Source organism: Scyliorhinus torazame, chromosome 3 (genome assembly GCF_047496885.1).
Source record: "Scyliorhinus torazame isolate Kashiwa2021f chromosome 3, sScyTor2.1, whole genome shotgun sequence".
In the NCBI taxonomy this organism is placed as follows: Eukaryota; Metazoa; Chordata; class Chondrichthyes; order Carcharhiniformes; family Scyliorhinidae; genus Scyliorhinus; species Scyliorhinus torazame.
Genome location: NC_092709.1, coordinates 109,823,391 through 109,846,793, shown reverse-complemented (window position 1 = coordinate 109,846,793; position 23,403 = coordinate 109,823,391). Strand labels below are relative to the sequence as shown.

Here is a 23,403-nt window from a genome sequence, read left to right as displayed (position 1 = left end):
GAAATCTCGTTTTACCTCGGCATAAACGTGTGATGTGATTGTCCCCTTCCCCATCGGTGATGGGGTGCATTTTCTGACATTCAATGTCAGGAACACTATTGTAATAAAGTAACGTATGCTTATCAGGCCCTTACACCAGAATCATTCCATCAGAAAATCCATCCACGGCTGTGTTGTGGTAAAACAGTGTGGGCAGCATTATCGAAGACCCCTCCCACCTGGGCTATTCACTCTTCCAACTTCTTCCATCGGGCAGGATACAAAAGTCTGAGAACACGCACTAACAGGTTCAAAAATAGCTTCTTCCCCACTGTTACCAGGCTCCTGAATCAGTCCCTTACTGACTGATCTGATCTCTCCATGCATCTTCTCTACTGAGTAGTACTGCACTCCATCTGCTCACCCGTTGCCTGTGCCGATGTATTTACATTGTGTATTTATGTATGTCCTGCGTTTTCTTTTTTGCATGTATGGAATCATCTGGCTGGACTGGGGGAGGGGGTCATGTCTCCAATGTCCTACACAGTTATAGCAAGACGTCCCTATTTTTATACTCCAACCCCCTTGCAATAAAGCCCAACATTCCAATCGCTTTCCTAATTACCTGCTGTACCTGCATGCTACTTTTTGTGAATCATATACATGGATATTCAGATCCCTCTGTGTCATGATATTTAGATCAGCATATCATGGTGCAATCACACACACACTGATGGACATGCAGTAGGACCAACCAACACACACACATCGCAGCCAATCACCAGTGAGAGCACACGCACTATAAAAACAGGGGACACTACAGTTCCCGCTCATTCCAGCAGCAGCCAGTTCAGAGCACCGAGCTCAGAGCCTGCCACTCAGACATTCACCATGTGCTGAGTGCCTCACCCAGATAGTGATAGGACAGGGTCCACAGATTAGCTGGTAATGCACGTACCCAAGTTAGCAGTGTGCTGTTACAGTTGAGTAGTTAATAAAATTGAGTTACACTATCTCCAGCCGTGTTGGATCGTTTGTACATCAGAACACCCAAAACGACATGATACCAGAAGTGGATGCAAACCAGCGCCTGAGAGACCTACCTGCAACGTATCAGCAATCCGCCGTCCTGCACCATGGAGAACATCAACCCGCCGCCGCCGCTCCGAATCGCTGGCAATCTCGGGGTCAATTGGAAACTGTTCAAGCAGCGCTTCCAGCTCTTCCTCGAGGCCAGACAGGGTGAATGCATCGGACACCAGGAAGATTGCCCTTCTTCTCTCCACGGCGGGGCAACATGCCATCCACATCTTTAACTCCCTTACATTTGCGGACGGCGAGGACAAAACCAAGTACAAGATGGTGCTCCTGAGGTTCAACGAACACTTCAGCGTTGAAGTAAACAAAAGCTTCGAAAGGTACCTGTTCCAGCAGCGCCTGCAGGGTAAGGACAAACTTTTCCAGTCTTATTTAACACACCTCCGCATCCTCGCGTAGTCCTGCAGCTATGGGACCACCTCTGACTCCATGATACGCGACCAGATAGTTTTCGGAGTCATGTCGGACACCCTGCACCAGCAGCTCCTTCGGGTCAAGCAACTCACCCTGGCGACTGCTGTCGAGACCTGCGTCCTGCATGAGAATGCCACCAGCTGGTACTCACACATTCAGGCGGCCGAAACGGCGCATCTCGGGCCCCACGAGGCGGAGCGGGTCCAGACGATTGAGTACCTCCCGGGCCGCGGCCTGGAGGAGGCCGGCCATTTTGCGCGCTTTCCGAGGCCTCCCACGCTTGTACGCGCCAAAAGAGGGGACGCTGACGCAGAGGAACGCGATGCGCAGGCACGCACGACGCAAGACCGCACCGTGCATGCGCGGTGGTGCAACAAACGCATTGACGTCACGATGTGCGGCAACTGTGGCTCCGCCCATTTAAAGCGGCAATGTCCTGCCAAAGCACGACAATGCCTACGCTGTGGCAGGTTGGGCCACTATGCTGCCTGCTGTCGAGCAGCTCAGCCCGCCAACTCGTACCCGTTTAACCAGCCTCGCAGAAACGTTCGGGCAATTCAACCCACGTTCACCGAGTCCGATCCCAACATCACACAGACCATTGACACTTAGGACAGGGAGCCCTTCCGCGTTGCTGTCATCAACAAGAACAAGCTGTCCCCGAGTCGAAAGCACCAGCCGCTGTCAGTGCACAGCATTGATCCGGACGACGAGTGGAGTGCCACCCTGACGGTCAACCGATCCCTGATCAGATTCCGCCTGGACACTGGTGTCTCCGCCAATCTCCTCGCATGGTCAGCATTCCAGACCCTGAAGGTTAAACCACCTATTCTGCCATCCAACTGTCAACTCGTTGACTATAATGGTAACGTCATCCCCGCCACCGGGTCGTGCCAGCTCGAAGTGACACACAACTCGCGTAAAGCCATACTACCATTCGAAATCGTGGGCTCCTCAAAGGACTCTGCTAGGCGCACAGACGGCAAAATCCTCCACCTCGTTCGACGTGTACACTCTCTCTCTCTCCAGAAGGCACGTCCGATTTCCCAGATGCAGACTTTAGGGCGCAGCTCAACTCAATCCTCACGCACAACCAGGATGTCTGAGGGCATGGGCACACTGCCCTACACGTACAAAATCCGGCTGAAACAGGATGCCACCCCGGTAGTTTACGCACCTCGCAGGGTCCCAGCACCCCTCAAGGACCGCCTCAAGCAGCAGCTGCAGGACCTTCAGGACCAAGGAGTGCTTTCCCGGGTAACAGAGCCGACTGCATGGGTCAGCTCCATGGTGTGCGTCAAGAAGCCTTCTGGCGAGCTCCGGATCTCTATAGACCCGAAAGACTTAAATCGCAACATAATGAGGGAACACTACCCCATACCCAAACGTGAGGAGATCACGTGCGAGATGGCTCGGGCAAAAATATTCACCAAGCTTGATGCCTCAAAGGGCTTCTGGCAGATTCAATTGGATCAGTCCAGCAGGAAGCTGTGCACTTTCAACACTCCATTTGGCAGATACTGCTACAATAGGATGCCATTTGGCATCATATCGGCCTCTCAAGTGTTCCATCGCATCATGGAACAGATGATGGAGCGCATCGAAGGGGTGCGCGTCTATGTAGACGATATCATTATTTGGTCCACCACACCGCAGGAGCACATCAGTCGCCTCCAGCGCATCTTTAAACGGATATGGGACCAGGGCCTGCATCTTAACCGAGCCAAATGCTCTTCTGGACAAACCAAGCTGAAGTTCCTGGGGACCACATCTCCCGGTTGGGGGTGCGGCCGGAGGCTGACAAGGTGGCAGCCATCACGGCCATGCAGACGCCCACAGACAAGAAGGCGGTGCTACGCTTTCTCGGAATGGTCAACTTCCTGGGGAAGTTCATCCCTAACCTTGCTTCCCACACTACAGCTCTCCGGCACCTTGTCAGGAAGACAACTGAATTCCAGTGGCTTCCCACCCACCAGCGTGAATGGGAGGAGCTCATGGTCAAGCTCACCACCGCCCCAGTACTGGCGTTTTTCGATCCTGCAAGGGAGACAAAAGTCTCGACTGACGCCAGCCAGTCTGGCATTGGGGCAGTCCTCCTGCAACGGGATGACGCCTCATCATGGGCCCCAGTCGCCTATGCGTCACGGGCCATGACCCCCACAGAGCAGCGCTATGCCCAGATTGAAAAGGAGTGCCTAGGCCTGTTGACTGGCGTTGACAAGTTCCACGTCTATGTGTATGGCCTGCCCCAGTTCACTGTGCAGACTGACCATTGCCCGCTGTTTGGCATCATTCAAAAGGACCTCAATGATATGACCCCTCGCCTCCAGCGCATTCTGCTCAAACTCCGGAGGTACAACTTTCAACTTGTCTACACCCCGGGTAAGGACCTCATCATAGCAGACGCTCTGTCCAGGGCAGTCAACACGCCGTCCGACCCTGAGGGGTTCGTTTACCGAGTCGACGCACATGTAGCCTTCACTTCTGCCAATCTGCCGGCCACTGATGCACGTCTGGCCCACATTCGACGTGAGTCTGCGGCCGACCCCCTTCTGCAATGTGTGATGCGCCACATGACGGACATGGCTCAAGGGACAATGCCCACAGTTTTACAACGTTCGGGACGACTTGGCAGTCGTTGATGGTGTCCTCCTGAAGCTGGACCGCATCGTGATCCCACACAGCATGCACCGGCTTGTCTTAGAACAACTGCACGAAGGCCATCTCGGCGTTGAGAAGTGTCGGGGGACGGCCCGAGAGGCTGTGTATAAGTGAGGACATTGCTAACACTGTGCTCAATTGCCCCACCTGTCAGCGGTTTCAGCCGGCACAACCCCGTAAGACCCTTCAGCCCCATGAGTTGGTCACATCCCCCTGGTCGAAGGTGGGCGTGGACCTGTTCCATGCGCTCGGCAGGGACTACATCATCATCATTGACTACTTTTCCAGCTATCCAGAGGTCAGACGCCTGCACGACACCACGTCATCGGCTGTCATCCGGGCCTGCAAAAGAGACCTTTGATCGCCACGGCATTCCGCTCACCGTGATGTCAGGCAATGGTCTTCCTTCGCCAGCTCATACAACGTCACACACGTGACGTCCAGTCCTCTGCATCCTCAGTCGAATGGCAAAACAGAAAAGGGCGTCCACATCGTTTAAAGGCTCCTCTGCAAGGATGCTGATGCAGGATCTGACTTCTGCCTCGCCTTGCTGGCCTATCGCTCGGCCCCATTGTCCACGGGCCTATCGCCGGCCCGGCTGCTTATGGGTCGCACCCTCAGGACCACTGTGCCATCCATTTACGTCCCAGACCTCGACCATGCTCCGGTACTTTGGCGGATGCAGCAACAGCGTGAGCAACAAAAGGCGACACATGATGCTCGGGCGACTGATCTTCCTGCCCTGGCGCCTGGAGATAATGACTGCATACACCTTCCGGAGGGCGGCTGGTCGTCAACCGCTGAGGTTCTCCGACAGATAGCTCCCCCCTCGTTCCTGGTTTGTCTGCCTGATGGCTCTATTCGCCGCCGCAATCGGCGTGCCCTTCGTCTGCTTCCGCGCTCGCTACGTGATCCTGCACCGGTGCCACGCCCTCCTGTTGTCCCTGCAATGGACTTTAGTGACCTTCCGGTCACCCTGCATCCTCCTCACTCGACCGTGGCCTGGCCCGTTCCTCAGCCGGTGGATCCTGACCCACCCTTGAGGCGGTCAACCCAAATTCGTCACCCACCTGAGAGACTTAATTTATGAACCTTTTCATATTGGACTCACTGACTTGTTCTGACATATTGTTTCAGACTTTTTGCCATACTGTTTAAGATTTTGTTATTGTTTGTTAATAACATTGATTTCGTTCTTGGTGTAACATAGTTAGTTTCTGCACCTGGCACCTTCCTGTGTATATAGTACAGCCACATGAACATATTGTTGTAAATAGTGCACACACATGATTAGATGCACTCACTACACTTCTTTATTTATTATCATGAAGGCACATATTCTTTGCGAAAAGGGGGGATGTCATGATATTTAGATCAGCATATCATGGTGCAATCACACACACACTGATGGACATGCAGTAGGACCAACCAACAAACACACATCGCAGCCAATCACCAGTGAGAGCACACGCACTATAAAAACAGGGGACACTACAGTTCCCGCTCATTCCAGCAGCAGCCAGCTCAGAGCACCGAGCTCAGACCCTGCCACTCAGACATTCACCATGTGCTGAGTGCCTCACCCAGATAGTGATAGGACAGGGTCCACAGATTTGCTGGTAATGCACGTACCCAAGTTAACAGTGTACTGTTACAGTTGAGTAGTTAATAAAATTGAGTTACACCATCTCCAGCCGTGTTGGATTGTTTGTACATCAGAACACCGAACACGACACTCTGTACTGCAGCAATCTAGTCTCTTTTCATTTACATAGTATTCGGCTTTCAATTCTTCCTGCCAAAGAGGACAACCTCGCATTTATCCCACATTTATCCCATCTGCCAATTGCTTTCCTATTCATTTAACCTATCTACATCGTTTTACAGGCTAAGATAAAAGCAAAATTGTTCAAAAGTAGTCGATTGGACTCGAAACATTAGCTCTTTTCTCTCCCTACAGATGCTGCCAGACCTGCTGAGATTTTCCAGCATTTCCTCTTTTGAAATCACCCCTGGGGCGGGGGTGCGCTGCCAGCGGGAAAAGAGAATCCCAATAGCCAGAGAATTCCGGCCATAGTCTCCCTGCTAACTCCCACGACATTATCACTACATCACTAACTAACTTGTACAAGAGACTTGCACCCTTTGTTGTTCATTAATTCTGCCATACTACTTCCATTGCCAGGTCTACTATGGTATTTGTGTCTTTTATTAATATTGCAATTCTGGTTTATTTGCAATTTTCTTGTCTTTCCTAAACATCCCATAGCCAGGATTATTTTTCTCCAAATTATGCTCAGGTCATGCCATGTGCATTCGAGGAGAGAACTCTTATCTGGGTCAGTGTCCCTTCATGCCCCCAACCGATGGGCGGTGGGGTAGCATAGTGATTAGCACTGTTGCTTCACAGCACCAGGGTCCCAGGTTCAATTCCTGGCTTGGGTCACTGTCTGTGCGTAGTCTGCACATTTTCCCTGTGACTGCGCGGGTTTCCTCCGGGTGCTCCGGATTCCTCCCACAAGTCCCGAAAGATGTGCTTGTTAGTTGAATTGGACATTCTGAATTCTCTATCAGTGTACCTGAACAGGGACTGGAGTACGGTGGCTAGGGGATTTTCACAGTAACTGCATTGCAGTGTTAATGTAAGCCGACTTGTGACAATAAAGGTTATTATTATATGGCTGGTCATTATCTCACAATTTTTTATTATTCTCTTCCAGCCCCTACCCAGTAAGAAGTCTTACAACACCAGGTTAAAGTCCAACAGGTTTATTTGGAATCACTAGCTTTCGGAGCGTAGCTCCTTCATCAGGACCTGGTGTGATTTGGACTTTAACCTGGTGTGAAAGACTTCTTACTGTGTCAACCCCAGTCCAACGCCGGCATCTCCACATCATAGACCCTGCCCAGTTTAAATCTTTCCATAGAATCTTTAAAAAACTGGTGCCATACAACCTCTCCTTCCGGAGATTTGTGAGGATTGAAGTTAAGTCACTCCAATGGCATGTAAGAACAGGCTTCAGAAGAGCAAGACACAAATAAGGAAGCTAGCAGCAGCAGAGGAGAATATTATAAATGAATGTATTAAAATAAAAGCAGTCAATACACAAAACTAAATTATGAAGCATAAAATAAACTTAATTGAGGAGATAATTGGTGGCCAAGGTGACACAAACAAATCAGCTCGACAGCTGCATGCAATTGCACAATTAGCATTATGATTTTACAAAGTTACAGCAAGTTATGTTATGATGATGGTGGATAAGAAGGGGGGGGGGTGAGAGTCCCCAGTTAGGATAGTCACCTGGAACGTGAGGGGGTTGGGAGGTCCAGTCAAGAGGTCAAGGGTGTGTGCACATCTTAAAAGCTTGAAGGCCAATGTAGGGGAAGGCTCTGCTGGTTGAGGTTAAGGGGTTGGAGTACTCGGCAATTGCAATATCAGATCATGCTCCGCATTGGGTGGAAATGGTACTGGAGAAGAGAGTAATACAGATGGCGGGGTGCAAATTAGATGTGGGACTGTTGGGGGACCGAGGGTTTTCTGACAAAATTGAAAAAGTAATCGAGGAATATGTAGGTTTTAACTGCACGGGGGGGGGGTGCGGGGGGAGGGAAAGGAAACAGAGATGGTTGTGGCAATGGACGCGGAGAAAGCGTTTGACCGGTTAGAATGGGGTTATTTGATTGCAGTTCTGGAGCGGTTTGGAATTGGACCACAGTTTGTGGACTGGGTAAAGCTATTGTATAAGGAGCCGAGGGCGAGTGTCCGCACAAATAACGTCAGCTCGGGATATTTTTCTCTCCACCATGAGACTAGGTAGGGATGTCCTATGTCCCCCCTGCTGTTTGCACTTGCGATTGAGCCGTTGGCCATCGCGTTAAGATGTTCAGGAGTATGGAAAGGGATAGTGTGGGAGCCGGCCTCCACATTGCTGGTGGAGGTGTTGACGACAGGGGGAATGGAGAAGGGGGTAGTGTCAGCAGTTTACGGGACTATTTTGGAAGAGGAAAAGGCACCGCTGGAATGGATCAAAGCAAAGTGGGAGGAAGAGTTGGGAGAGGGTGTGGAGGAGGGGTTCTGGTGTGAGGTGCTCCGGAAAGTGAACGCCTCCGCCCCATGCGTGAGGTTGGAGCTGATACAGCTGAAGGTGGTACATAGAACACACCTCTCAAGGGCGACGATGAGTCGGCTCTTTGAGGGGGTAGAAGATGTGTGTGAACATTGCCGGGGGGGCAGACCGCATTCCTATGTTTTGGTCCTGTCCAAAGCTGGAGGATTACTGGAGGGTGGGTTTTAGGGTAATCTCCAAGGTGGTGCACATGAAACGTGACCCGGACCCTCAGGAGGCTATATGGCTATATTCGGGGTACCGGATCAGCCGGGGTTGGGAGCGGGTGCGGGGGCAGAGGTTGATCGTCTGAAGGCAGATCCTGTTGGGGTGGAGATCAACCTCTCCATTATGTACCCTGGCACGGAGGGGGGACCTGCTGGAATTCTTAATTCTTGAGAAGGTTAAGTTTGAACTGATGGGAACGATGGAGGGGTTCTATAATTCATGAGCGTTATTCATTATGCACTTTCAAGAATTAGATTACATCGAACATTAGGAGGGAGGGGTTGGGAGGGGGACTGTATATGTTAATGGTGACTATGGGCGATTCTGGATTCCTTTTTGTTTTTTGTTTATGTTAACATGTGGGCTGTTGGTGGGAGGATGGGATCGTTGTTGTTTATAAGGGGATTGACATTGTATTCGTTACTGCATATTGTTTGTTGCTGGGTGTGAATTTGGAAGAAAATGTGAAAAAGGAGAATAAATATATTTATAATATATATAAATATAAGTTATATGTGGATACTGGGATTTACAGTGGAAAAGAGTCAAGATAATGGCAAGAATTTTATGGTGCCCTTGGGACCGGTGAACTGCCTGTCCTCTGACTGATGGGCCATGAACCCAGGTAATTAAATGCTTGATGACCACAAAATCCTGGCATCTTGGCCCGGCAGTGGCAGACTCCCCTTGACTTTTCAGCCAGTAGTGCCACCACCTCCACGTGAAGTCCCAGTAAGTGTGACAAGATTGTAACAAGAACTATAGCACAGACAGGTCACTCCAGGTAGACATTATTTTAAAAAATACCTATGGATATGCATTTAAGGTTTAAAAAAAAAACCTGCTTGCTCCCAAACCTTTCATTATGCGGTCAATATAGAATATAGAACCTTGATGAATATAGCCAATAAATCATAGAATGTACAGTGCAGAAATGACACTACTGTGGTGACAAATTGAAAATCTTAAGTTCACCATTGCCAGTTTTGACCTGGAGTAATTAATTTTCAAATTGACGCTACAGCTGATGACAGTTACACAAATTTCTGAGTAACTTTGAAAAACAAAATAAATGTTCATGTTCATTAATCCATTTTTGGAAGAGTAAAAATTCTCAGATCAGCAGTAAACATTTGCAAATAATTCACGAGCACTTTTTCCAAACTTTATGTCACTTGTAATTTTATTGGTAGTTTTAAGAGAAGAGAGAATATAGCTCCACATGGCATTATTTCTACATATTGTTTCCACTATGAATGATGTTACGATCCCAGCTGATGTTATTACTGGACAATTCAGATCCCAGGATGGAACTTGGCTTGATAGATTCTAACTTTTACTTTTTGTTTAGATATGTGATGAACAGTCACAGGACTGCCGATTAACTTTTAACAAAATAATAAAACATTTATTAAACCAGATTAACTATAATTTGCTACCTCTTCACTCCAACTATACCTTTACAGACACAGATTTGTAAGGATAACAAAATTTAAAAATCTATCTTGTACTATAATGATCACAATAAGTACACGATCCATGCAAAATGCAGCCAGACACCCCACACTCTGAAACCAAGTGACCAATGCCATTCAGCACACCTTCTGCAGATTTCTCATCAATTTTCCCAAGATGCTTATCACAATGAGTCAACTAGACTCTCTAGAACTTGGACTTTCACACAAGATTTTCAAACTCCGTTATCGAAGAACACACCTTGGAAACCTCCTCCACACAATGCTTTCTCTTAAATCCATTCTCCATGGATCCACCTCCAGAGTTTTCAACCTCTCCGTTCGGTATTCCTGTCCTGGATCGTCACGTGCATTCAAGCTTTGCCTTTCACAGGTACCCAGCCATGTCAACAGAACACCACTGCTTCACAGGCCTGCAATATGCAGTCACCAACATTCTGATTACATTGGATGTCTGGCTTCTCGCAAGCTGACTTTAGATCTGGTCCCTGCAGCTGCCTCTTTAATTTGGAGCTCTTCCTCTGCTCTTTACTTTAATTTTCCTGAACAGGACCTTGTTCAGATTCCTGTTCTTCGTTTGTTTAACTTAACTTTCTTCCTGGGACATTCTTCTGTCCCTACTCTTGGATTCTGGCATTTTCTTTTGGGAAATCTGCTCTCTGTAGTTCCGTGTCCTATGTCCAGCTCCTCTTGGCACTAGCTTACAAGTAAATCAAAAGCTTCCTGCTGTCTCAGTGTGTCCTCTGGTTGCTAAGCAAGTCTAGATTTTCTTTAAATCCTGGGCTGGATTCTCCATTCCGTTGGCCACATTTCTCGGCAGCACGCTGTTCGCTGGCGGTGGGATTCTGCACTCCTGCCGCTTGTCAATAGGATTTCCCATTGAAGTCACCCCATGCCATCGGGAAACCTGTGGGAACAGAGAATCCCAACGGCTGAAGAATTCAGACCCCTATTAGCTTTAACGTTATAAAACTCTCATTAAAATGCAGGTAACTGAACCAACCTGAAGTTATTAACCCTTTCTTAACATAAAAACACACAATACAAAATTAAGCTTATTTAAAGCTATACCTTATTTCTAATACCCACAAAAATAAATATAAATTATTTAATAATAATAATATAATAATAATCACTTATTGTCACAAGTAGGCTTCAATGACGTTACTGTGAAAAGCCCACAATGACGTTACTGTGAAAAGCCTAGTCGCCACATTCCGGCGCCTGTTCGGGGAGGCCGGTACGGGAATTGAACCCGCGCTGCTGGCAGTGTTCTACATTACAAGCCAGTTGTGTAGCCCACTGTGCTAAACCAGCCCCTAGACTACCTTTGTTTCCTGACAAGAGATGCCACAAGCAATTGTCCTGCATTAATCATTGAAAATTTGAATATTAGATCCATAAATCCCACAAAGAAAAGAAAGAGTTGAAACATAACAATTTTAGTCGCATTTGGTCATTCTTGATTGTGCTGGATTTAGGCTCCTTTCAGGATCTGATTCTGCACAGCTCTATTTTCCTGCTTTTTTCTTTATCTAAATTCATTTTCCTGCTAAACAATTTTCCTGTTGGGAGCAAAGGAACGGGAGTAGGATATTTAGCCCTCTCAAGCTTCTTCCAGTATTAAATGAGATGATGTCTGTTCTGCACCTAACTCGATATTCAGGCCTTTTCCCCAAATCCCTTCATTCATTTCGATAACAAAAGTCAGATCTAAAATTTACAATTGCCATCTGCAGGAGAGGATTCCAAATTTCTACCACCCTTTATGTGTATAAGTGTTTCCTAATTTCACCCCTGTAAAGTATGCTTCTATTTCTAGACTATGCTCCCTTGTGCAGTTTTGGTCTCCTTTTCTGAGGAAGGATGTTCTTGTTCTCGAGGAAGTGCAGCAAAGGTTTACCAGACTGATTCCAGGGATGGCGGGACTGTCATATGAGGAGAGATTGACTAGGTTGGGATTGTTCGCGCTGGAGTTCAGAAGAATGAGGGGGGAATCTCATAGAAACGTATAAAATTGTAACAGGACTAGACAGGGTAGATGCAGGGAAGATGTTTCCAATGATGGGTGTGTCCAGAACCAGGGGTCACAGTCTGAGGATTCAGGGTAAACCATTTCGGACAGAGATGAGGAGACATTTCTTCACCCAACGAGTGGTGAGCCTGCGGAATTCAGTACCACAGGAAGTAGTTGATGCTAAAACATTGAATATATTCAAGAGGCGGCTAGATATAGCACTTGAGGAGAATGGGATAAAAGGCAATGGGGAGAAAGCAGGATTAAGCTATTGAGTTGGATGATCAGCCATGATCGTGATGAATGGCGGAGCAGGCTCGAAGGGCCAAAAGACCTCCTCCTGAAATAGTTTCACCCGATCTACAACAAACATATATATAATGTAGCAACTTTAATGTAATAAAATACCTCAAGATGCCTCATAGAAGCGTTATAAAGCAAAATTAGAAACTGAGCCTCATAAGGCAATACTAGAGCTGTGGGTCAAAAAGTATGGTCAAATGTGGCGCAGTGGTTAGCACTGGGACTGCGGCGCTGAGCACCCAGGTTCGAATCCCGGCCGTGGGTCACTGTCCATATGAAGTTTGCACATTCTCCCCATGTCTGCATGGATTTCACCCCCGCAACCCAAAGATGTGCAGGTTAGGTGGATTGGTCACGCTACATTGCCCCTTAATTGGAGAAAAAATAATTGTGTATTCTAAATTTATAAAAAAGGAAAGTATGGTTAAAGAGGCAGGTTTAAGCAGCATCTTAAAGGAAGAAAGGGAGATAGAATCAGAGAGATTTGGAGAGGGAATTCCAGAGATTAAGGACTAGGCAACTGAAGGCATGGCTACCAATAGTGGAATAATTTAAAATTGGGGATGCTCAAAAGTTCAGAATTAAATGAGTGAAAACTTGTCTGAGGGTTTTGGGGCTGAAAGAGAAGACAGAGATTGGAAGGAACGAGGCCACTGAAGGATTAGAAAATAAGGATGTAATTTTTTTTAAATCGAGGCATTGCTTGATTGGGAGCCAATATCGGTCAGTGAGCACAGGGTTGATGGATGAACAGGACTTAGTATGAATATGTTGCTAAATTATCAGACTGCTTATTAGATATCTAGTAAGGATGGCACGGTGGCACAGTGATTATCACTGCTCACTGCGCCAGGGAGCCGGGTTCAAGTCCGGTCTTGGATGACTTGGATAAACTTGAGGCCATCCAAAACTCTTGCCCATTTCTTAATTCATAGCAAGTCTGATTGCCCTATCTCTTCTGTGCTCGCAATTAAGTGGGCCTGGATATCATGCCTCCCACCATGATGGGCTGTGTAAAATCTAGCCCCCTATCTCTGTATTTTCCTGTAGCCTCACAACCCTCGGAGATTCTGTGCTCATCTAACCTAGAGTACTCCTATTTTTAATTGCTTCAACATTGGTAGCCATGCCCTCAGTTACCTAGGCCTCAAGCTTTGGGTTAACAGCCCTGTACCTCTCTGCCTCTCTAGCTCCATTTCCCCCTTTTGAAACCGTTCTTAAAACTTACCTATTTGACCAAGAAAATAGGAGCAGGAGGAGGCCATTCACGCCTTCAAGCCTGCTCTACCATTCAAACGATCATCTACATCTATGCCTTTTCCCCCACTATCCCCATATCTTTTGAGGTCAAAAGTATCCAAAAATCCATTAATTTCTGTCTTGAACATGCTCAGTGACTAAGTTTCCACAGCCCTCTGGGGTAGAGAATTCCAAAGATTCACCACCTTCTGAGTGAAGAAATTCCTCCTCAGCTCAGTCTTAAATGGCCTGCCCATTATTCTGAGACTTAACCCGGTTCTAGACTCACCAGTCAGGGAAAACATCCTATCATTCGTCAAAACTCTGAAGAATATAGGTCTGTTTTCCCTCAATCTCCCATCTTCAGAGAATCCTGCCATTCCAGGGGTTAGACTGGTGAACCTTCATTGCACTCCCTCTATGCATGTACATCCTTCCTTAGATAAGGAGACTAAAACCGTACACAATACTCCAGGTGCAGTCTCGCGAAGGCACTAGAAAAGTGTTTCTCAAACTTTTTTCCTTTTGCTTTTAGCAACCGGCCGACCTTTGGGACCCACGGCAGCCGACCTTCAGGACTCACGCTGGCCGAACATCGCAACCCATGCCGGCTGACCTTCGCGATCCCAGCCGACCTTCACGGTCCACCACTTTCACTTACCTTTAATGTGACAGGAGAGCCTTCTTGTTTCTCACAATCTCACTGCAATCTGGTTCACAGGACGAGAGGGCAATGCGCATATCAGGTGCAGAGTTCAACCGGTTCCTTTGTGCCGTCTTCATCTTTGTGAGGCGGAAATTCCAACCTTGCACACGTAGGTCATTTCGAAGGGCAATTGCAACAAAATGCTAGTTTTACTCAGCACTTACCAGCACTCAGGGGGCTGGTTTAGCACAGTGGGCGAAATAGCTGGCTTGTAATGCAGAACAAGGCAGCAGCGCGGGTTCAATTCCCGTACCGGCCCTCTGAACAGGCGCTGGAATATGGCGACTAGGGGCTTTTCATAGTAACTTCATTGAAGCCTACTTGTGACAATAAGCAATTATTATTATTATTACTGGATACTCCTCCGAGATGCTACTCCGGAATGTAACAAAGTAACTGTTTTGTTTCTCCATCATTTCCCAATTCTCCATTAGAAATTCTCCTATGTTTGTAATGGACCCACGTTTGTCCTGGCTAATCTTTATAAGGTTATTGGTCATCCTTTATTGGATTACAACTTGCTCCCAATCCTTGGGCTTACCACTTTTGTCGCAGTCAGTTCCCTTGACCTAATGAAATCTTATTTTGTTAGCCACTGCTGATTCACCTTTTCTGTTTGGTTTCTGTGTCTCAGTGGAATGTATATCTGTTGTCAACTGACCTAATATCTGCTTATGTGGCTTTATGTCATCATTTGTTTTATAATGCTCCAATTAAGTACTTTGGGACATTTTATTAGGTTAAAGATGTTGAATATAAGTTCATAGAATCATAGAATTTACAGTGCAGAAGGAGGCCATTTGGCCCATCGAGTCTGCACTGGCCCTTGGTAAGAGCACCCTACTTAATCCCACGCCTCCACCCTATTCCCGTAACCTAGTAACCTTTTGGACACTAAGGGGCAATTTAGCATGGCCAATCCACCTAACCTGCACATCTTTGGAATGTGGGAGGCAACCGGAGCACCTGGAGGAAATCCACACAGACAAGGGGAGAACATGCAAACTCGAGAGTCACACGAGGCCGGAATTGAACCCGGGTACCTGGAGCTGTGAGGCGGCAGTGCTCACCACTGTGCCACCCATTGCCATTGTGCACAAGTTGTTGTTTTTATGGACATGAGAGATTTGGATGGCCTCTAGTTTATGGAGGGTAGAATGTGGGAGGCCAGCCAGGAGTACACTGGAATAGTCAAGCATAGAGATAACAAAGGCAAGAATGAGGGTTTCAACAATAGATCACTTGACGCAGGTTGCAAATTTGGAAGATGTTACGAAAGTGGAAATAGCCCATCTTAGTGATCATGCGAATTTGTGGTCAGAAGCTCATCTCAGGGTCAAATATGATTTGCAGGTAATGAACAGAATGGTTATGGTCAGAGCTTAGGTAATGTGCTCACCTATTTCCTAAGATGAAAACATCTGTTCCTGGGAATTTATCCTTCCTTAGTGCCATTATTTTCTTTATTACAGTGCCTTTGGATACATGAATTTGGGTGAACATCTAATCCTGATTCAATATTAGTTTCTTTAGGGTGTCTGGCATGGCATCTCTTCCTCTACTGTAAAAACTGAAGCAAATAATTTTTCAGCATTTCCGCCAATTCCTTATTTTTATTGATCATATTACTGTTATCAATTGTCACAGTATTTCTCACCACCTTTGTTTTCCTAATGCAATTGTATAATTGTTGCAAATTTGATGTCTCTTGCAATTTCTTGCTCCCTTTATTGATCATATTACTGTTATCAATTGTCTAGGTGCCCACAGTATTTCTCACCACCTTTGTTTTCCTAATGCAATTGTGTAATTGTTGCAAATTTGATGTCTCTTGCAATTTCTTGCTCCCTTTATGAGCTCTTACTATCTTTTTTCACTTTGTTTTTACACTATTTTATATTATTCAATTAATTATTAGATACCGACTGTAATTGATTTGGTATTCACCACTTGTGGTCACATGTCAATTACACTTTACATTCACCATATTTTGTCATAATCGCCCTCATCATGTAACGTGTCTTTGATATATCGGCTAATGGAAATCCTTCTTCATGGGCAGTCTCTTGGATGTCCAGTTCAATGGGTTCTGAGATAGCTGATAAGTCCTATGTGTGATCAGCACACTTGCAGGCAGGGGGTGCTTTGAAGGATTGGGTAGATGGATTGCTTGGAGGTTTGTGCATTCCCTCTTATGCCTTGACTTCACCTCTGCACCTTCCTAACTAAGTTTCTCAGCATGTTTGGTACCTTGCCAAATGAGCCTTCTCTGCTTTGGCAGATCAAAGCTAGGGTCTCCCATGAGTATGTCTGACCTCTTCAGGGATGCTTTGAGGAACATCCCCAAAGCGCGCTCGCTGTCCTCCTGGGAGTCTCCTGCCATGACCGGGTTCCAAGTAGAGCAATTGCTTAGGGAGTCTGATATTTGGCACATTAATGGAAATATTAATCTGGTGTCAGGCATGTGAATGAAAATAACCTAACATTTATCATTTCAATTATTTTTTATTAATTCCAAAAACGTCACTGAATTCTTCCTCATTTGTCTTGGTTTGAGAGATTACAAATCTAGTAGCTCTCAACTATTCCTCAGAATTTACAGCCCTCAAATCCTGTTAAATCTGCATTACATTTTCTCCAGTGGTATTATATTAAATTAAAGTCGCCATAGTCCCAGAATGTCATAAGCTGCTTTCCCCTTTGAGGGGAAGAGCTGACATGTAGTGATGTAACCTCAGGCGAGAGGCAAGCTAGAGAAGGTGGGGCCTTCATGAATAACCTCAGCCAATACAGGAACTGAACCTGTGCAGTTGGTCTTGGTCTGCATCACAAACCAGCTGTCCAGCCAACTAGTTAAACTGGCCCCCGGAGTTATTTTAGTCCCACAGCGAGTGGTCCAAAATTTCATACAGTAGGGCAGCACGGTGGCGCAGTGGTTAGCACTGGGACTATGGCGTTGAGAGGAACTTGGAGCAGGAGGGAGAAGATCCAGTTGTTGTGGTTCACATGGGAACCAATGACAGACAGAATCAGGAATGATGTTCCACTAGGAAAATTGAAAGAATGGGGTCCAAGTTAAAACAGAAAGCATCAAAGATAATAATCCCTGGATTGTTACCGCTGGCAAGGGCATCTAAAATGTGGGGGCACAGCCTCATCATAAGAGGCCTATCATTTAGGACTGAGATGAGGAGAAATGACTTCACTCAAAGGATTGTGAATCTTTGGAATTTTCTACTTCAGAGGGTCATGCATGTTCCATCATTGAATACATTCAAGGTCCAGATAGACAAAGTTTCGTTCTCATAGGGAGTCAAGGGATATGGAAGATGGGCAGCAAAGTGGAGTTGAAACCCAGGAAGTTACATAAGTCAAGGACTGTTAAGTAACATCTAGTGTGTGCAGAAATCAGATCGTATTATATAACCAGCATAGTGTACTGTTTAACATTTTGCAGTTTAGAAATGGTGTTTACCATAAATTTAACTAAAGGCATGTTATACATTTTATGACGACATTTTCAATTACTTTTGTTCAAAATGTCATGAATTGAATGACATATAAACCATGGGTTTTAAGGACACTGAAATATAATAACAGCAAGAACAATGAACAAGTTTCGTTCAAGGTTAAACACTTTCATGAACTGATAGTATTTTGTACTTAAATTCAAGGAAACATTAATTTAAAATTAGCTTGTACTTAAATACAAGGAAACATTAATTTAAAATTAGCTTGTAGAGTTTTATAATTAAGCATACAGTTCAGAATCACATATCTATATATATATATAGAAAATAGTATGTACTCACAAACAGCAGAAGTAATAGCGGTGTGATAACAATTCCCTGAAAGAAAAAGTGTATTGATAATTGCTCTTCAAGGGAAACCAATTAATATAAAACAAAAATAAATGAAAAAAATTAGTAATATTCCCTCTGAAATAAACATTTCTGCAACTCTCAAACCAGCAGATAATTATCAAGTTCCCTTTTATAGGTTCCAATTGCCACCAAATCATTTGCAAATCCAAAAGTGTGTTTTGCTAGTACCAGTGTGTCCATAGCTTGCTGTACCAGTGACAACAAGAAACATTTTGTGGAGCACAGGCCAAAGAAAGCTGAAATGGTAGGTTCCGAAGCGAGCCTGACAACTATCAATATGGCAATGAAGGCCCCAATATAAACATAAGCATCTTGAATGAACAAACTCTCTGCTTTAACAATGTTGTGGGCCAGGAAACAGAGAAAAGCAAGAATAGGAAATACAGATGCTGTGAGAGGTTAGTAGTGGCAAGAGAACCAATTAAGGGTGACTGGAAAGGGAAAGAGATAATCTGGTGGGGTGGGGTAGGATGGGAAGTGGCTGGTGGTCGGTAGAGCTGAGGAGACATGGAAACAGCTGGGCTTGAGATGGGGGATGCAACAGGCAAGGTTAAAGTGAATGGGTATTGCAGATCAGGGCTGGAGAAAACGGCTGGGCCTTGGGAAAATACTCCTGCATCTCCTGGCCCACCTGGAGTGCTGGAACAGCTGCTTTTATGTGGTAATAGAATGATTTGAGGCTGGCAGTAGTTTATTCATCCCACCTCTATTTCAATCATAGATAGAATTTATAGTGCAGAAGGAGGCCATTCAGCCCATCGAGTCTACCAGCTCTTGGAAAGAGCACCGTACTTAAGCTCACACCTCCACTCTTTCCCTGTAACCCCACCTAACCTAAGGGCAATTTAGCATGGCCAATCCACCTAACCTGAACATCTTTGGACTATGGGAGGAAACCCATGTAGACACGGGGAGAGTGTGCAGACTCCACACAGACTGTGATCCAAGCCGGGAATTGACCATGGAGCTGTGATGCAACTGTGCTAACCACTGGGCTACTGTGTCGCCCACAATTAATGACAAATATTAAGGTTTTTTTCAGTCAAACGGCACCTTGTTCACCCCACTGTCCCCCAATCCCTGGAAAACCCAATCATTGCCAGTTAATTTAAAATCATTCTGCTAATTGCACTGTTAGTCTACTAATGCATGTGAGTTGGATTCAGAAGGCCCAAATTTCACATTTCCCTCACACATCACCACCCCTCCTGTACTCTCTCATGCTCATCGGATGCAGTTCACATCAAGGCCATAGTTGTTATCAGGGCTCATTGGGCCAATGTTACAAAATCGTGTACGGGTCGAATTCACAGTGGGCAATTATTACACAAAAAAACTATAAAGAGAACAATTTCACTGTCAAAGTTGCAGTCACACCATTTGACTTCCTTTGTTATTCATAATTTTGCATAACAGAGCAATTGGATTTCACAGTGATATTTTCATACAAAATGACAAAGTAGACTCCGTAAAGATGTCAAATGTTCGGTGTTGTCAGACGTACGTCATACTGCCAAACAGTAAATTCCCTTTCCAGTGAACCAAAAGCATTATTTTACTGAGAAGAATAACATCAAAAAAGATAATATGCTTGCAAATTCAGCTTTTTAGATTAACCTAACAATTTGCAACTTTAAAACCGAGTACAGAACAGAATACTTTTAAGAAATGGGATTGTTCAGAATTTGCTGAAATAACAACAGCATGAAAATGAGCTAGAAAGTTACGCAGACTCAAAATGTTAACTCTGTTTGTCTCTCCATAGATGCAGCCAGATCTGCTGGGATTTTTCAGCATTTTCTGCTTTTTCCTCTGACTTGAATATTGGGACTCCTTCCTATATCTTTTATCTTTTTCTTATTTACACCCAGATTTTTAAGTACCCTATGTTTTATGTAACCAGGCATGTAACTTGAACTTTATCTGAGTCCATTCATGTGCACATTTCGAGTGCTGCTCCAGACCTAAGCCCGTTACTTTATTTCCATTTTTGCTCTTTTTAGCTTCTTTTCTCTTTATTTATGCTAAAACTCTCTCTTTTGTTGTCATGCCTCATTTCACTTCTTCTTTCTCTGCCCTTCGCTACACTAACCCTTCAGTATTCCTCTACTTCCCTACATTGCTGCTGCTGTCCTTGGCTTGATTCAAATAAGCGTTACATGTTCCGCTTAGTTTCCTCTACAGTACCTCATTCTTCTGATGGGCTCATTGAGTACTCTGTGCTGGCTCATTTTGAGCATCAACTCCAACTGCCCCATCACACGCTCTCATTGTCCTTTCAACCCACGCTTTATGCATCTCCCTCTAGAATATCCATTCACTTGTGAACAAAGTCCTTACCATCCATGAAGTTGCTGTGGCTGTTGGCATCGACATCATGGAGTTAACAGAAACCTGGCTGAAGGGTGATAACACCTTGTTCCTTAATGAAATCTCCCAACCTAGCTACACCTTTCAATAAATGTGCCCCAAAGACTGTTGGGGGTGACGGTGTGTGGCCAGATCACACATGCATTACGATCCCAGACCAGACCCCAACAGATACTGGATAGAAACCCCAATATTATATTTGAATTTTGTAAGACTGTGAGGAAAGGATACCTCACTCAAGTGCGATTTCATGAAAAAATATGGACCTCGTATATTAAAACAAACTTTATTTCTAACAGTATTAAAATATCTTTAACATCACACCAGAAAATAGCTCACAATTACCATTTAAATAATGTTAATCAATACAGTGAATACAGTAATCCGTAACTGCTATCTTTATTCCCACTTAAACAACAAGAGACCATCTCAGCTTTCAATTCCCTGTTAAATAGTTAGCCCTCAGGGCACACGGCGGCAACGTGGTTAGCACTGTTGCCTCACAGCTCCAGGGTCCCAGGTTCAATTCCGGCCTCGGGTAACCGTCTGCGTGGAGTTTACACTTTCTCCCCATGTCTGAGTGGGCTTCCTCCAGGTGCGGTTTCCTCCCACAATCCAGAGATGTGCGGGTTAGGTGGATTGGCCATGCTAAATTGCCCCTTAGTGTCCATAAAGTTGGGTCGGGTTACTGAGTTACGATGATAGGGTGGAAGCCTGGGATAAGTGGGGCGCTCTTTCCAAGGGCTGGTGCATGCTCGATGGACCGAATGGCATCCTTCTGCACTGTAAATTCTATGATCAAATTGCCCATTAGTATCCAGGAATGACTAGATTAGATAGGGTTATGAGGAAAGCGTGGGGGAGTGAACTTATGGGGATGGGGCGGTCTTTCAGAGGGTTGGTACAGACTCCAAGGGCTGAATGGCCTCCTTCTGCACTGTAGAGATTCTATGAATACCTGCTTTACAGAAAAGCAAATTACTGTGCATGCTGGAATCTGAAACAAAAACAGAAAATACTGGACAATCTCAGCAGGTCTGACAACATCTCTGGAGAGAGAAGGGAACTAACGTTTCGAGCCTGCGTGGCTCTTTGATGTTCTTAAAGAAAAGCCGTGAATCCTGTCAGAACCATGCAGAAACTTTGGCTGTATTTCTTCAGAAGCTGCTCCAGCTTCTTTCCGCTCACCTTCTAAACACACTCTTCTGAACTGCTTGGAAAAAAACCTGCTAATTTAGCTACAGACATTTCTTTTAACTGAACTGAGATGTTCGACTTCTGCTCACATCTCCAACTAACTCAACTATCACAGCTTTTGTGCTTTGGCTCCTCCCAATAATTACATCATCTTACCAAACTGAAATCCAATGAACTCCACAAGGACTCCCCTTAATCCAAACATCATTCAATTAGCCCAAGCCTTTTACAATGTTTTAATTTCACCACCAGCTCCAAATGTTAGTTACCTTTCAAACTAGGATTTATTTTAAAAACATGACTGCAGCAGTCATGTACTAACTCAGGCTTTTAACCCTTACTGCACCAAATACATACAATACAATATATCTGAAATTCCTACATTCATCAGACTTGGCCTGGCCCCATACTCCTCTAGAACTTTCTTCTTTCAGCATCTCGTCTTGTTCCATCCCTCTCATCGCTATTTCAAAATTGTTCTCCACCATCCTACCAAGTACAGTAAGAATTTTCTCACTGAGCTATCTTCACTGCTTTCCTCCCTCAAAGGACTCCAATGATTTATATCCTCACTGATTTCAACATAATCTGAACACATAAATGCTCCCTTTCCTCTGAGTTCACTGCTCTTTCATCCTCCCTAAATACCTTCCCAACCCATATTCACGGCCGCCTCCTTGGACTTGCAATTTCACTTGGCTAATCACATCATATTAATTAACATATCTGATCAGTTTCATGTTATCACTCACCGTCCAATCCTCCTTACTTAACCACACTCTCAAATCAGCCTTTGATGCTCTAGTTCCCAGTAAAACCATTACTTGCTCGCTCAGGAAGTAAATCGGCTCAATTAAGTCTCAGGGACAAAGGTTTAAAAGGATACAGTGGACAGCTAGTTTAGCCATCCATTGTCAGATCAGGTTGGACCATATAAAACACTATTGGATACTTCTCTTGTCTGCTGAAACTGTTTACCATCCCAGGATCATTGTAGAATGCAAAGGTAACCCCAGCTTCATTTCTTTACTGCAATTATCTTCTTAACTTCCTCCATCCGTCTCCTCTACCCTCACTTCCAACAGTAAGTGTGAAGAGCTCATGGACTTTTTTGTTAATAAAATTGTGACTATCTGACCAGCTGCTTCTGTCACCGTACTCCATTCCGTTAGCCCACTCAATCAAACTTCCTGGCTCCTTACTCCCTTCCATTGTCCACTCGACCAAACTTCCTGTAACGTTCCCCTTGCCTTAGCTTGAACTTGCCATCTTTCTCCCGTATCTATCCTATCCTCCCTCATGCTCTCTCCATGACAGCCACCTCCTGCTCCATTGGCCTTTTTTCCATTAAACTAATGACCACCCAACCTCTCCTCCTGGCCCCCATGTTAGCTGATATTGTCAATGGTTCTCTCTCTTCAGGTGTTGTCTCTCTCTCCTTTAGATTCGCCTACATTACCTCTCACCTAAAAAGGATTCCTTGACCCTATCAACCTTGCAAACTATCATCCCACCTCCAAACTCTCTTTTCTCTCCTAATTCTTTGAATGTCTTGTTTATTCCCAAATCCATTCCCATCTTTCCTGGAACTCCATGTTTGAATCCCTCCAAACAGTTTTCCTCCTGCATCACAATACCAAAACAGCATTTATCAAAATCACAAATGACATCCTACGTGACTCTGACAAAGGTTAACTTTCCCTCCTAGTCCATCTTGACCTGT

At 45.3% G+C, this 23,403-nt stretch overlaps 1 protein-coding gene across 5 annotated transcripts in view; it reads right to left on the bottom strand.

Moving 5' to 3' along the window:
• Nucleotides 1-23,403, bottom strand: part of slc10a7 (solute carrier family 10 member 7) — a 449,575-nt gene that overhangs the window by 150,118 nt on the left and 276,054 nt on the right. For 4 of the 5 annotated variants that reach the window (XM_072496104.1, XM_072496103.1, XM_072496105.1 and 1 more), the window contains one exon: nt 18,042-18,077. In XM_072496104.1, the coding sequence (XP_072352205.1) occupies nt 18,042-18,077 (36 nt within the window). Of the gene's footprint in view, nt 1-9,654; nt 10,872-18,041; nt 18,078-23,403 lie in introns of those variants that run through there. The other variant, XM_072496107.1, reaches the window with a different exon arrangement.